General features: G+C 37.8%; 1 protein-coding gene across 7 annotated transcripts in view; it reads right to left on the bottom strand.

Moving 5' to 3' along the window:
* The window catches only part of TMEM117 (transmembrane protein 117), a 194,732-nt gene that overhangs the window by 107,795 nt on the left and 71,873 nt on the right, over positions 1-15,064 (bottom strand). For all 7 annotated transcript variants that reach the window (XM_010413606.4, XM_039571327.1, XM_019279911.3 and 4 more), the window contains one exon: positions 3,667-3,766. In XM_010413606.4, coding sequence (XP_010411908.2) covers positions 3,667-3,766 — 100 coding nt within the window. The remainder of the gene's footprint in view (positions 1-3,666; positions 3,767-15,064) is intronic.

The raw sequence follows: 15,064 nt of genomic DNA, 5'->3' as shown, positions 1-15,064 counted from the left end.
CAAACTTCTAAACTACTGTTTTGACTCTTACACATGTATGTAGGGTTTGTAGGCAGCAATATGTCTTTAATGCAAATGGCAATGGCAGCTGGTAAGCAAAGCTCTCCATGTGGTATGAGTATAGTTCACAGCTCAGGGCCAATCTTTGTAGAGCCCAAAAAGCCATCACCAAAAGGGAACAACATTTTTGACAGTCTGAAAGCCAACACTACTCTGCTCTCTTCAGTGCCACCCACTCCTGTAGGTATCCTCTGAGCGTGCCTTGCCACACATGCTCAGGACTGTGTCCCTCACAAAAACACAGCTGCAGCAGGTTGCTCGTCTTCACAGAGAGGCCACTCTAATCATGAGAGATTCTGCCCTCGAATCAGCTCCTTCCTCAGCCTGCTTGCACTCTCCCAGAAGGCAGCCATAATTGCTAGTTTATAGGCCTGTCTGGGTGGAATCCAGCCTTTTATTCCAAGGTGTCCTACTGTGCAAAACTCTGTGGTGTCTGCCTCAAAACCATTCTCCATGAGGACAATTCACTTTTTATGGGAGCAGGAGGGCATGTCAAAGCAGGTGCAAGATTGCAAGATATACTTCCATGGCTTCAAAGAGGGAAAAGTGCCTAGAGACAGCCAGTTTACTGAACCTATTCCCTTCTTCACAGACTTTAGAACATCTAACACCTATTACAGATTTCAGCAAAGATGTTTATTAGTAGCAGACGCTCCTGTCCAGAGGGACAAAGGTGAAGCTTCTGTACACCCAAAGCATGGCCCCATTCTCATTACACACAATGGAAATAATATCACTGATTTTATTAGAAATTGAGTCAGATCCTGTCACCAAACTAGTCAGTGAGATAGGAAGTGTTGAGGAGAAAGACTTACTTCTGCCTTTTCAATCCAAAACAACCAGCAATCCAAAATATACTTTCCCATTTCAATCACTTTCCTGATTTAATAAGCACCTCCTCACTGTCTTAGGGTAATATATTGTTTATTGATTACTCATTTTTCAATTTAATCCCATCTGTTTTATTTTTACTTATCCCCAAAGTTTCCAATTAAATAGGGAATAAGATCCTAATTCCCATAGTTCAAACACAGTGAAGGCTACATCTTCGTTTTTATCTTCTGCCTTGAAGTCTATGGATGGATGGTTTCTTTAAAAAAACTTAATAAACATTAGAAAATACAAACAGTGTTGTGAATGGGAAGATGTGCAAACATTTCTTTACATGTTTGTTTTTTCTTTCCTGTTTCGAAACAGGATGTCGAAACTTCACAAAATATAATACTGCAGAAGACTCATATCACTTTGACATCAATTCCATGCTGGGCTTTATAAGCATAAAGTCAAGCAAATTCAAATATAAATAACACAACAATTTCTGTTCATATAGCATAAGATAGATTGCTTAAGTCAGACGCCGTGGGGGATGATTTGCACCAATGCACATGCCCATGCACCAGCATGCATGCCCAATCTCCTCTCTTACTAATACCTCTCTACCTGACATTGTAGCTTCGTTTGATGTTCTCAGGCTCAGCTGCCCTTGAACACTGTCATTTCCATTGCCTGGTTGATATACTTTGCCAACAGACTTCATTGAAGAAGCAATATTGATGCCTTTTCCTGGTCTTAAAATCAAGAATCAAACACGGTTAGAAGGGAAAAAGGGGTTTTACCTTGGCATTTATTTTAAGGATCCTTAGGTGCACACGTCCAGGTCAAATGCACCAAAATGCACACTGCAATGCCCACCTCTAAAAGATCTGGTATAACATTATAGGTCTTACTAATTAGCATATCTATCAAAGATTCCCCAATGAGAGGCTTGAGTGAGCCCCCCTCCCCAAGGAGCCTTCCCCTGGATGGTTCTATCTTAGCTTACAGAATGTGTTCTGGAGAGGACCTTGGGGTCTGGGGCTTTCTGATCCCTAACTACAAGGCTTCTAAGATATTTAGATTCCTAGCTTGACAAATAATTCTAAGAATGTAGGCAAAAAACCACTAAGAATATAAAAGTTATAAAAAGGTATATAAAAGGGGTATAAAAGGAAAGGCAAAAAATCACCATGGCATCAATATCACTATTCACTTTTGCTCTGAAGATCTAAACATGAATCACTACACCTCTTAATTCTCCTCATGCAATCAAAGCATGTCCTAAAATACACTGACCCTCCAATTCCATGTTCTCTACTCTTCCTGAAAGCTAACAGAACCAGACTAATTTAAACAGTCTCCTCTAATCAAACCACTTCTGTAGTTTCTCCTAGTCTCTCTCCCCTTCTTCAGTGATAACTTCATCTGCCACTGGAGTTTGCTGTGACAAAATCCAATTGTGCCTCCACTGCTGAAGAGACCGGAAAGGGCTTTGAGTACACAGAAAACAATCGGGATTCTCATGCCTCTTGAATCAACCATTTCCATGCTTTATACAGTGTTGCACATAATGGGTTTTTTTGTGGAAATGAGAAAAGAGGGACTGAAAAAACCCCATATTACCTAATGCAGTACAACCTGCATGCAATCTACCACTAGAGCTCTAAGTCACATATGTATTATGTACATGATCTCTCTCAATTCAGCTTAGCTTATGCATCATCTCTTCTTCAATAGTGGAATAAAGATGTGGAAGCCCATGAAAAAAAAGCAAGCTAAAGGTATTCAGAAGTACCCATGACTTTTATTACCAATTCAGAAGTCCACATTAATTGTCAACATTAGTCAAGGCACCAATTCTGTGATGTCCTTACTGTAAAGCATATATAAATTATTTTCTCTGTGCTTGCTTTTCATGGCCACCATTTCACAGAATACAGTTTGTCTTGGACAAACCACTGACACATACTGAACATCATGAAAAGTTCCTTGATGGTTTTTTTCCCCCTTCTGTCTGTTGTACAGTATGTTCCAAATATGGAGGCTAGAAGACATTGTTAAAATACAATTGCTAAAAATCTTAGCTGCACTAATTATAAAAACCTAATCTTAAAAAATTATTAAATTCACTTTTTATCACTTTGTGTTTAAGTAATGCCTTTTCTGCACAATTAAAATACGCACATGCTTTATTTTGCTCCCAAAAATTAACTGTAATTTTCTGGTTCTCTTTTACTAAGCTGATCTTTGGCTTGCACATATCTCAGAAGAAAGCCTTTGTAGCAAGTATAATCCAAGTGAAAATTTAATTTTTCCAAGTCCTAAATTAGACACAAACTTAATCAGGTAGTTTCACATCAGACTATCTTCAAAAGCTGGCACGTAACTGGCTTGCTTTCCCTCATCTCCATTGTTCTCTATCACATCTTTCAGTTTAATTTTTCTTCTCTTTTTAATTCTTTTCATCAGACTTATTTATTTTTAGCTGTTAGTCACTGTTTCACAAGATGGCAAGTTGTGATGCTAATTGATAGCAAAGAAGGGCCACCATGCAGAATTCAATGGCAAAATTCCCACTCACAGAAAAAAAAAAATCACTCTGATACATTTTAACTGAAGCTCTTCTGGACAGTCAGCTAATTACATACCTGCCATTATGCATTTGTTAACTTTTTACTTTTCTGGGGTGAAACACTTATAGAAATTGAGTTTTCTCTCTTCTCTTCTCCTCTTTCTCTTGAAAGCAACAAACATATTCCTTTCCTTTTAAAATGCAATTATGTTTCTTACCATCCATGCTGTGACAAAATCTCCCATCCAAGTCCCAACTGCAGCTACCTTCATAAAATTTTCATTCCTGATGCCCATGAAGTCTGTTATAATGTATGCACTGTGGAAACAAGAACACAAACGTAAGATATACATATTTGCTGAATGTAGTTACAAAGAACTTGCATTAGTGACAAAAATAATTATTATTTGTGAAAGATTTCCCATTTCTTTCATAATAACCTTTTCTGCTAGATCTGAGTCTTGACATAGAACTGAGCTCATATAGGTCGATTCCAATTAGAAATGCAATGTGAATCTGATTTTGAAGTCCATGTGTCTTTTGAAGGTGCTAAAATAACAGTTGGCAAAGACTTTAGGATTATGTAAAGCTTCTGGAAGTAGAAAATGTTTTACAGTTTTTACCTTCTTCCTTTATACAAATAAAATTGCAACATTCTTGGAATCGGTGACTTTGCAAAATCCTCATGAAGAAAAATGAAAATCTTTAAGGTATCTTTAAAAAGATAATTGAGCTGCTTAACTTTTCACTCTATCAGTCATACAACCACATTTTTTAACACATCAGTACAAGCAAGTTTTGCAAAATTTCAGTGAGATGTCACTGTCTCTAGATTCTTACAATTTATTTTCACAGACATATTTTACTTAAATCCAAAAGAAGCGTTTCCATTCTGCTTAAATGATGCAACAGATAGGATTTACAACTTCGCATGATAATTTGACTTCTAACTTCGGGATCACCAAGATGCTATAAGGACAATTAAGAAGGTAAAGTTACTTGCTCCAGATTAAAACCTTTCTGAAAAAAACCCCATACCTTTTAATATACTGATATCCTTTTCTAAAAAACTTTTATAGTGGTCAACAAGAGGTGACTTGTAGAGGGATTCCTTATGGAACAGGGGCATATGATACCCCTGGAAAGATTGGACAACCCAGGATTGCTGGGAAAGCCCCTGAACAGCCCCTGGCTGCAGGCAGGCCTGGAAAGCACCTGGCTGCAGGCACCCCTGAGAGACCTTGGCAAGGTATACACTGGTCGGCTCCCTCACTGATTAGAGACTGTCCTAGAGGGACTGGGTATGAATCTTTGCAAAAGTAGATCTAAGCTTGCATAGTTGAACAATAAAGGAAGAACAATGCTTAAATCGAATTGGTGTCTGTGTTGTTTATCTGGCCAGCTCTCCAGACTCGGTCCCTAACAGTGACTCTCCTCCAGAGCTAATATTGATGATAATGAATATGAATGGCAAATGTATTTTAATCTTACAAGTGATATCTTTGTTTTCAAGACACTTGTAAACATTGCTTATGTAATGTTATGCCTATTTAAGAGTGCACACAGTGACACAGTTACTTGTAAAAGTGTCCTTTAACATTGTGCTATCCATTATTCAAATCTCACCATTACTACATACCAAATATTACAATGTCTAGGAGATAACAGACCCTATCTCTGCAACTGGATCAGTGCAAACTGATCCCACTTTCTGGGCCTGTTCTGTTAAAATCTAAATAACTGATCAGTGTGGAAGGTCTTGCTAGCACAAATCCATGCACAGCATGGCATAATTTCTTAGACACAATTTAATATGTTGTAGAGTAGAAATACCATCGTCATCAAATAGTTTCATGACACATGAAAAATGTCCTACAGTAACAGCCATTTTCACATACACATTATGACCTTTCAGCTGGTATGTCACTAACAAAAATGCCATCTTTTTTTTTTTTTCTGCAGAACAGCACATAAATGCTGGCTCTGATTTTCTGCTGGAAATAAAAAAAAAATTTAAAAAAAGAGAAAAAAAATTTCCAAGCCTCCAAAGTATTTTTAATAACATTCCATGGAGTTAATAAGATCATCAGTATCCTAAATTGACCATGTTATAAATGAGGGTGTAAGAAACCAAGAACAGTTACATCGGGTCAGCCTGAAGTCTCCCTTTTGCAATGCTCTGTCTCCAAGAGAGGGCAATAGCAGTAACAAAGGAAGACTGAGAACAGGCAAGAACAACCCTCCCAGATATATTCTCCCGGATGCTTTCTAACTGGAAAATATATAGAATTCCTTTTCTCCTGCATCTTGGGCATGCCATTTTTGTAACATCTGTGAAGGCAGAAAATCATCAAGTCTGCACTCCTTAAGAAGGTGTCTTATTCACAAAGAAGGCACAGCAGTAAGTGTCATTTTTAAGGAATGGCCCTCAAATGCAAAGCACATCTTAGTCTTCTCCATCAGTGGGAGACACATACAAAACCCCAGGCTTCTCACCTTTTCTTATAGGCACTACACATTCTCATATGCACTATACATGATTACAGGTGTACAGTAAGCAAACACTTGCATAACACCCCCAGAAAATGGGCCACTTGGGTGACTCCTATAGCCCTGTCATATAGAGCAGGCCTGCCAAAGCCACCACTGGCAGGCTGCTGGACACAGGGGGGGCTAACCAAAAAGGCTGAGAGGTCACTGATCCCTGAATATGGGTGTTACCTAGTAGAAGAGAACTCAAACCAGATATAAGTGATTCTTTTTAATGGAAATTGAAATTCTCAGTGTAACCACTTGTTTTTATGAATGTTAGAAGTATCAGAAGGCTTATAATAAGGTTGAAGGATCCGGATAAAATACTTAAATACACAGAAAGGCCTTGAAAGTATCACATCTTCCCAAGAGTTTTTTTTGTCATTTCAAATATGAAAGCACCAAAGAAGCCTGTATAAATTGTGCATTCCAGTCTGCAAGTAATTAATGTCTGAATTAAATATGCAAATTGAAAAACCTTCAGTTAGTGTCAAAATAGCATACTATTATAAAGAAACTGTTAGGAATATAATCTGTGCATGTTTTAAGTGCATTTACTGATTAAAATACAGCTACAACTTTTTATGAACAGGAAGAATATTTTTAACATTGCTGTCTTATTAGAAATATCAATAAAATACATTACTATTTCATTAACTGTTAGCATTACACCCTGTGTCTTTTATTATCTCTGCAGTATTTTTTTTATTTCAAAACACAAAGAGAAACTGACTGTTTTAAAATAGGGATTTGGGGCTGCTAAAAATGAATTTAAAAAAAAACCCCTAATCCTCCAGTTTTCATTTTCAGGTTTTAGTTTAAATAGAAATGAGAACACTTGACATTTTCAAAAAAGCCACACTTTCTGATGATGTTATCAAGATGTATATTATAACAGTACCGAAAGTAAAGTTAATTCTATTGTGGAAAATCCTCACATTTTTCTACCTTTAGCTAGTGATTAGAGTAGTTTTCTTTAATTGTTAAGTCTGCTTCCTGGCTAGGACCCGTGTCTGCACCTTGCAGGAGGACTAAGATCTGCTGGGTTCCAGTTAACTGTCATGGTCAGCCCAGATTTTCTATAGCTTGTCAAAAGGCTTCTGTTTGCTTCACCATATGTGTATTCTGCAGTAAGGCACAAGCATATTGCATGAGCAGCATAATCTAAGGAAACACTGAGTGAAAAACACAGCAGTTATAGCTCGGAGTAAAAATGCTCTTCTAAGACAGGGTAAGTGGAAACAATTAGAGGCTGAGGAGCCAATACTTGTGAATAATATAGATAAAAGGCAAATTTGTGACTGGGATTTGGGAGCTGTTCACAGTAAGACTGGAAGCTGCAGCTCCAGGGAAACTGCTCTTAGCAGGCCAAAGTTTAGGGAAGGTAGACCAACATTTTAACAGAATAGGACAAAACAGAGGAACCAAAAGACAAAGGAGACTTGACACAGTTCTAAAACAGATTAAAAATAATAAAAATCAGAAGTAAGTGTCTACATCCATGTTGACGCAAAAGGTATGTTAATAACCATGAGTCAGAAAAAGACATATGAGCCCAATGTATTTGAACAGTTTCTGGAGTTAGCAGCAGTGTGCACAGAATGGATAAAGAGGGAGACAGCAACACTAGCCTGGAGATTTTGTTCAAAGGAAGGTATCAGAGCATTTTTGCAAAGAAGGATGACACTTTACCAGCTGCTAAAATGAGTAACAATCTGAAAGCAAATGGAAGGTTTTAAATTTTACATTGGATAAAGATGCACAAGTCACTGTAGTGCTATCGACACTGTTCCAAGCTCTGGAAAAAACTCAGCACTGAGACTCAGTGCTGAGACCATGTTTCCTTGACCATCACAGGACCTAAGAATGGGCTATAGCTTGAATAGAGACGCTTAAATATAACTGTAAACCAGGAAGTCAAACTCTCAATGGAGCTGAGTCAGACTGGGTCAAGGATTTACTTGCCTTAATTATTGCTTGATGGCTAGCATGTCAAAAAAAAAAACATGTCCACGCATCAAAAGGCATTGTTAAACCTATGTGACTAAGTAATTCCCAGTGATGTGACATAACTTGGTCTCCAGATCCAAAGAGATCTGGATCTCTTGTAAGGCCTGTGACACAACTGACAACCCAGACACATCTGAACTGAACCCTGGGTGTCCAGGGACAGCAATGAGAGCACAGACACTTTGGGGAGGTTTTAATAGCCTTTTAAAGCAATTTTAGCAGCCTTGATGCATCTTAACTAAGCTTCAGCTGGTTCTTTATACACTCCAGAGTACTGAAGGCAGTGGGCTGACACATAGCATGCAGAGCATATTCTGTACAGAGCCAACAAGAACTGCACCCACAGAGTGGCAACGTAATGCTCTTTAAAAAGGAGGGGATGCCTAAATATCTTTTATGTTGAGTAACAAAATGTCTGTACATGTTCTGCAGTCTGATATGCACTTTTCTGAGGTGGTTTTATCTGGCCTTCCCCCTAAATAGCTGATTATCTGTATGGAACTCATCTTCCTTGGTGTATCTAACAAGGTGAAATGCTTTGACATTGGCAAACAAGTGACAGCATGGGAGTTCACACAGGCTGCAAAGAAGTATGTGTTTAGATGTGGCACCACAAGATTCCATTACTATTAATTTAGAAGAGGCAGAGAATGTCAGAATAACTGAAAACATACATAAAAGACTGCAGATACAGTTCCTGATCTGTATTTGTCACTCTAAAATGACAGAATGACAAATGAGACACTTGGTAGCACTTCACTCAGTTGTAAAGCTATTCTTCTAATGTTAGGAATTGAAGTCAGAGCCATGGGGAACTGGAAGGTGCCCAGAGACAGCAAGACCTGCTGTCTTATAAACTGGCACATCATAATGAGGATGGCATAATGCATAGCTATCAGCAAACAGTATAGAGAGCACAACAGCTATTCATCCAGTCCCTAACCACCCCCAGTGCACGCTTTAGAGATACAGAGGAAATTTCTCCTATGACACCAGAACAGAGAATTAAGAGGCACTGAACCAGGGATTTTGCTTGACAAGACATCAAAGAGGTAACAGCCACAAGAGGCTCAGCAGGCTAATCTCCAAGACACAAAAATCTGAGAAGCAAAATCAGCTCGGCTATAGCGAGGCAGATCCATGGCACAGTGCAGAACACCTGAGACTGATGGACAGATGCTGTAACTGAGCATGTCTGGTAACTTATTTATACATGGTTTTTTTAAATCAGGCAGGAGAACTGTAATTCTGTGGACCTCTGCTCACCAGTCTACAGGCCCGAGGGCTGTGTAACTTACTCTGGGGACTTTGCTTGTAGAGCTTGTAGAGCTTGCTAGGATACACAGGAGCTGCTCACTGTCCACAGGAACAGACCATTTAGTTTCTATCTTTGCAAGCCTGCCTTTAAGACAAGGTCCATTGAAAAATGCAGCAATTGCAATTCTGTCTGTTAATGTAGAAGAGGTATGTGCATGTTACTTAAATGGTAGGGTACACATGAGATCCAGTCCCTGATTCCAAGGGACACCGGTTTAGTGCCCTTCAAAGTTAGGGAATTGCACCTCACTGTTATTCTCAATATGAAAAGGTGATGACACAAGAGGACGAGAAATATGTTTCAGACTCTCTTAGGTGAGGTGAAACTGAAGTTGTATATTCCATATTTTGTAAGTATCATCTTTCACATATAAGAAATATATTCCCTTTCCTTCACTTTTAGAATGGATGCCAGTGGTCAGTTTTTGATTAGATCATAACTACAGTCCTAATTAAGATGCCTAAGCAAACTGGGACAGGATTTTGAACATATTTTTTGTCCTCAATGTAGCTTTTTCTATTGCTATTTGTAGTATTTTCCTGTGTGGGTTTTTGTGGATCTTACTCCAACAAACCAAGCATAAAGCACTTGATGACCAATAGAGTCTGGACCTCTCTTTAGAGATCAGGTTTCCATGACCAATGGATTACACAGCAATTCAAAGCAGGATGCTAATTTAGATGATTTTCTTGTATGCCATAGTGATATCATGTATGAAAATGGCCAACAGCTTACATCTAACAGAGTTGCAGAATGTAACTCATAGTGACAGGCCTACTGCCAGAGGCTGTGAGAGTCTGCATCTCTACTGGGAAATCTTAGGGATCTGCAAATTCAGAAGTGTTAAGGACCTCCATTATGGGAGAAACGCAGCCTGCCTGGGTAAACTTTGGTGAGTGCTGGCACATACTTCCAGTGAGTTAAAATGACAGGATTTGCTACACCTACATTTTTGTCTGTCAAACCCTAAATGACAAATAACATTGGAGACAATGAACAGACAAGCCAGGAATTGAATCCAGATTTCTTCCCTCAGATGAGCACCTTTCTCCATCATTACATAAGTGCTGTAGTGAAAATTACATACTAACCCTACAGATTCCACTACAAGGCACTTAGGATGGACAGGATGGTCTGGGGAAAAGCATAAAAGGTATTTGACAAAAGAATAAAACAGACAGATTTTTTAAATTCATTATGTCCATGAGGTATCTTTCACAAATTTTCCAGAATTTTTGCTGTCGTGTGCAACATGTATCATAAAAATATATATTCTGTTGAGTCAGATAGATGAAAAACAAAGGCTTCATAGTGCATTTAGCATTTTTCTGCTGCAAATATAGGCAACAATACTCAGCCAAGGACAGGTTGCAGAAACATTTCTAATTCTACTGTGCTAACAGGTGAATGCTCACCCATACACACACAGCACAGCCTTACCTGTCCCCACCACACACTCACACAAGCACTGCACCTGTTTATATGTAGTTGCTTATGCTTCCATTTCAACTCTGTGACCGCTGCATAAGTTGTTTTTACTGAAGCAATCACACACAGGGTTGCCTCTTACATGCCACTTTGACACTGCAGGAGAGGATTAAGGTATTTTCTTACTGCTAAGTGAATTTCTTGTTGAAAATTATTTTAGTGGATAATGAAGCAAGTTAGGAGAACTGTGACAAGTTAAGAGAATCATGTCATTTTTTAGCATTTCTTTTAATAGGCTAGTAAAAAGTGCCAAAATGCTAGATAAAACAGATGCCCAGGGACACAAATAAGACAAGTGGCCTTGGCCAGACCAAATTTGAGGGTTTAAGGGGGATCTTGACTCATCATGCCGTAACATGCTTTGCAGGCATAAAAGTTTGCAATCTCAGCCCTTGCCATATGAATCCTGAGAAGGACAATGGGTGCTAATTTTCAACAAGAATGCTAAACAGCAACCTAAATCAGACATGTGACATTGAAGAGAAATGTATGCTCAGAGTTACTAGAATTTAGAAAAATGTTGTAAACAGTTTTTTTGGTGGTGGGGGAGTTACATTTGTTAAATGTTGCAGATATGCTTATCTTAAAATACAGATAATTTGTTTGGTGTGTGATATTCCAGAAATAACTACTAAAATTTGGAAATAACAGGTTTGGAAATAGCATTAACATTTGAAAATAACAACAGAAACTGAAGAATATATCAGGTAATGTATTTATAAAGGTGAAGCTAGATTAGTAATTTAGAAAAAGAGATGCAGTGAAACATTCTCTTTTAAATAAATAAATAATGCTTTGTTTTTAAACTTGGTGAGATACAGGTAAAAATCGATTTGAGTAGCACTGCTTCTGGCTCTTCAGAAAGGGACATGGCTTGCACATGTCCATGCCTGTTTTTGACATTTTAGTATGGCTAAGGAGGGACAAGGACAGATGTGTAACAATATTCTCAGAATTGGCAGCTCAAAGACAAAAAATTATTCACATTAAAAAAAAAAAAGAGAACTGTTCATGTCATCAACAAAATATATAAACAAAATTAAATAGAATAATAGAGCTGGAACTCCATCATTCTAACCAAGTGCTTTTATAACTTTAAATTTTCAGTGAATTTCAGGAAAAGTTCGTAATTTTTATCTGTGTCAGCTGTAGGGATGACTGAGAAGCTTAAATGCATTATTACAATGCCAAATAAACAAGTAACTGCAGTATTACTGCTATTCACAAAGGGGAAAAGAGGACAATTTGCAGTTGTTACAAAACACTGGATAGACTCCGCTTGTAAATAGCAGACCAACTGGGAAAGCAGAAAAATACTTTATTTAATTTTAGTAAAAACTTGTAAGTATTAGCAGATGATGCAACTTTGCATATTAATCATTCTTCAACTTACTAAACTTCCCCAAAGAAATGATAAAAAGATTTGGGTTTTTTTATTTTAAAATAACGAAATGCCAGAAAACTACAAAAAACATGCCATAAGTTAATGAGTTGGAACAGAGGGAACAAAGAAATGTTGACACAGAATCTCTGCTGACAGATCCTCAGTGATCATAAATGACGAGAACTTGAGCTGGATCTGAAAAGACTTGTAAGGCACAGGTTTAAAAGGGATACTACACTCTGATATAGCCACAAATGAGCCCTAAATAGGAACCTTCTGAAGCACTTTCTCTGCAAATGGTTGGTTCTAAAATGTTATCCAAGTTCTACAGACTGCAGACACGTAGCTAATATTCTGTGGATACATAAAAATTAATTAGGAAACTGTTTTAGGAGTAAAAGTTGTTATTTAAAACTATTTACAGGTGCAAACGGAGAATACCTTTCAGGTTGAATGGGGCTTTGAGCAAGCTGATCTAGTGGGTAGCATCTCTGCCCATGATAGGGGGGTTGGAACTGAATGATCTATAAGGTTCCTTCTAACCCAAACCTTTCTATGATCCCATGATTCTGTTATGTGTGTTTGGGTTTGAATCTGCAGACACGTAGCTAATATTCTGTGGATACATAAAAATTAATTAGGAAACTGTTTTAGGAGTAAAAGTTGTTATTTAAAACTATTTACAGGTGCAAACGGAGAATACCTTTCAGGTTGAATGGGGCTTTGAGCAAGCTGATCTAGTGGGTAGCATCTCTGCCCATGATAGGGGGGTTGGAACTGAATGATCTATAAGGTTCCTTCTAACCCAAACCTTTCTATGATCCCATGATTCTGTTATGTGTGTTTGGGTTTGAATCTGTTTAAGATGACTGGTGTATATCTGTCTTGCTGCAGTCTGTAAAACCAGACCAAGATACAGAAACTAGAGCTGTTAAACCAAAATTATTTACCATGCTCGCTGATACCTTTGAGAAGAAATGGAAGGAAAATGAGGCTTGACAACTCAGGAGCTGGTCTGAGGATTTGGTTGGCTTCCCTCATAATGTACTATCAGCAGCAGATTGCAGAGCAGATGGAAAAGAACTAGACTTCAAGCAATGTACAAATTATGAAATTGAGGAGATTGTTTCTTTACTGTATTACTTGAAAACTGTATATAAAGCACAACTGTGTCTAGGGCCAGTCATTTGACAAGAGCTGGCATGCAATCGCAGAGAGTTTCACATGGAAAACACAGCGAAGAAGACAGCCTGTTCTTCCACTCCTTGGCTGACAAAGCAAACACCTTTGCTGTGACTTCTTAACCATCCAATAGTTGATATCAGTCCAACACTTGATATACCTTTGTTCTGTATTGTACTGACTGCTTTATTTTCTGGTCCCTACAATACTCACTATTTTAAATAAAGAATCATTGAAATATAGAGGGAAAAGTGACAGAAGGTTGGGGTTTTTTTGCCCTCAAATCAACAACTCTGTATTGCAGACTGTCATTTTACAATAGTCTTCTTTTAATGTATTGAAAATGAGTTATTGGAAGACAGACACATCAGAACCATGCACTGCTCAGATTTTTGCTCTGACACTGTGACTTTAAACACAACTGTAAGACACAAATGAAGAAAATACACAGTTTTTGGTCTGAACTTCATTGAAAAGAATATTGTCCTATTTTCCCTAAGAACTGGCACATCTTCAAACAATGGAGAGAGAGAGAAAGATGTATGCACATGCATTTTTGATACCCAGACACTAAGCTTTGATGGTTTGCCTACATTTTTAAGGTCAGTTAGTTACAAATACTATGTTTCATCTCAACTACAGGCTTAAAAAAAGTCTCAATTTCAGCTAGTAATTCTAGGATTCCCTGGAAGAGCCCACTTCTCTCCAGAGTCAATGGAGAGGAATAAGCACTTTACAGACATAATTCATCTGATTTTTCTTAAACATCTGCACTGGGTCTGGCTGAGATGGAGCCAATTTTCTTTATAGCATCTCGTATGGTGCTGTCTTTTAGACTTGTGACCTAAAGAGTGCTGATAACACACTGATGCTGCCTACCTGTTAGCTTACCTTGTTAACATGCAAGAACACCTCTGAATCAGATGAATCGTCTTCTGGGGATTTCAGTTCCATTAAATGTAAAAGTAGTTAGTTAAATGCAAACTCATCTTTATTGGATTCTTAAACTATGAAATACGACCAAATAGGCATTTTTGTGTTTTAAGACTGGCACAGTTCAGGTTACTAGAGTGAAGGTCTAACATTCCTTGTAGGCCTACACACATCCCAGACTGCAACTAAAACCAGTGACTTCAGTTAAAATATGTAGTCTGGAAAATACCATTGTAACTGAAAAATAAACCTTTTTAACTTCTACATAAGATTGAAAAAGACATTTCCAAATCATGTAAAAGATTACATGATAAAACATTGTCAATAAGAAACCTTTAAAAGAATGAGTAAACTGCAATTAAGATTTCATTAAAATATTAAGTTAAATCTAAAGTTGAAAAGATGACAGTGGGACAGATATAAACATAATTAAATAAGGTGTGGAGTAAATATCTTTGCCTGATGCTCACTGTGGAAAACATTTTAAAATGCTACTCTTCAATGACAATTTGATCCAGAAATAGAATTTTATACTGACTGAAAGTTATCATCCACATGTTACCAGCTAAAGCAAATAGGGTCCTCATTAAGGAGACCTTGAGATCTTTACCTTGGATGTGCTCAAGCTTCATGAACATCACCAATGTATTTTACAGTATTTCCTGGGTTTATTGTTGATTATATTCTACACTGATGAATGGAAGAAGGTTGCTGGATGGCTTGCAGAGCAATTCTAAACCCTCCTCTCTGCTCAGGAACAACCAGTGCA

Source organism: Corvus cornix, chromosome 1A (genome assembly GCF_000738735.6).
Source record: "Corvus cornix cornix isolate S_Up_H32 chromosome 1A, ASM73873v5, whole genome shotgun sequence".
NCBI classification, from domain to species: domain Eukaryota; kingdom Metazoa; phylum Chordata; class Aves; order Passeriformes; family Corvidae; genus Corvus; species Corvus cornix.
Note: the sequence above shows the minus strand (reverse complement) of the source record. Positions and strands in the feature narration are given on the sequence as shown.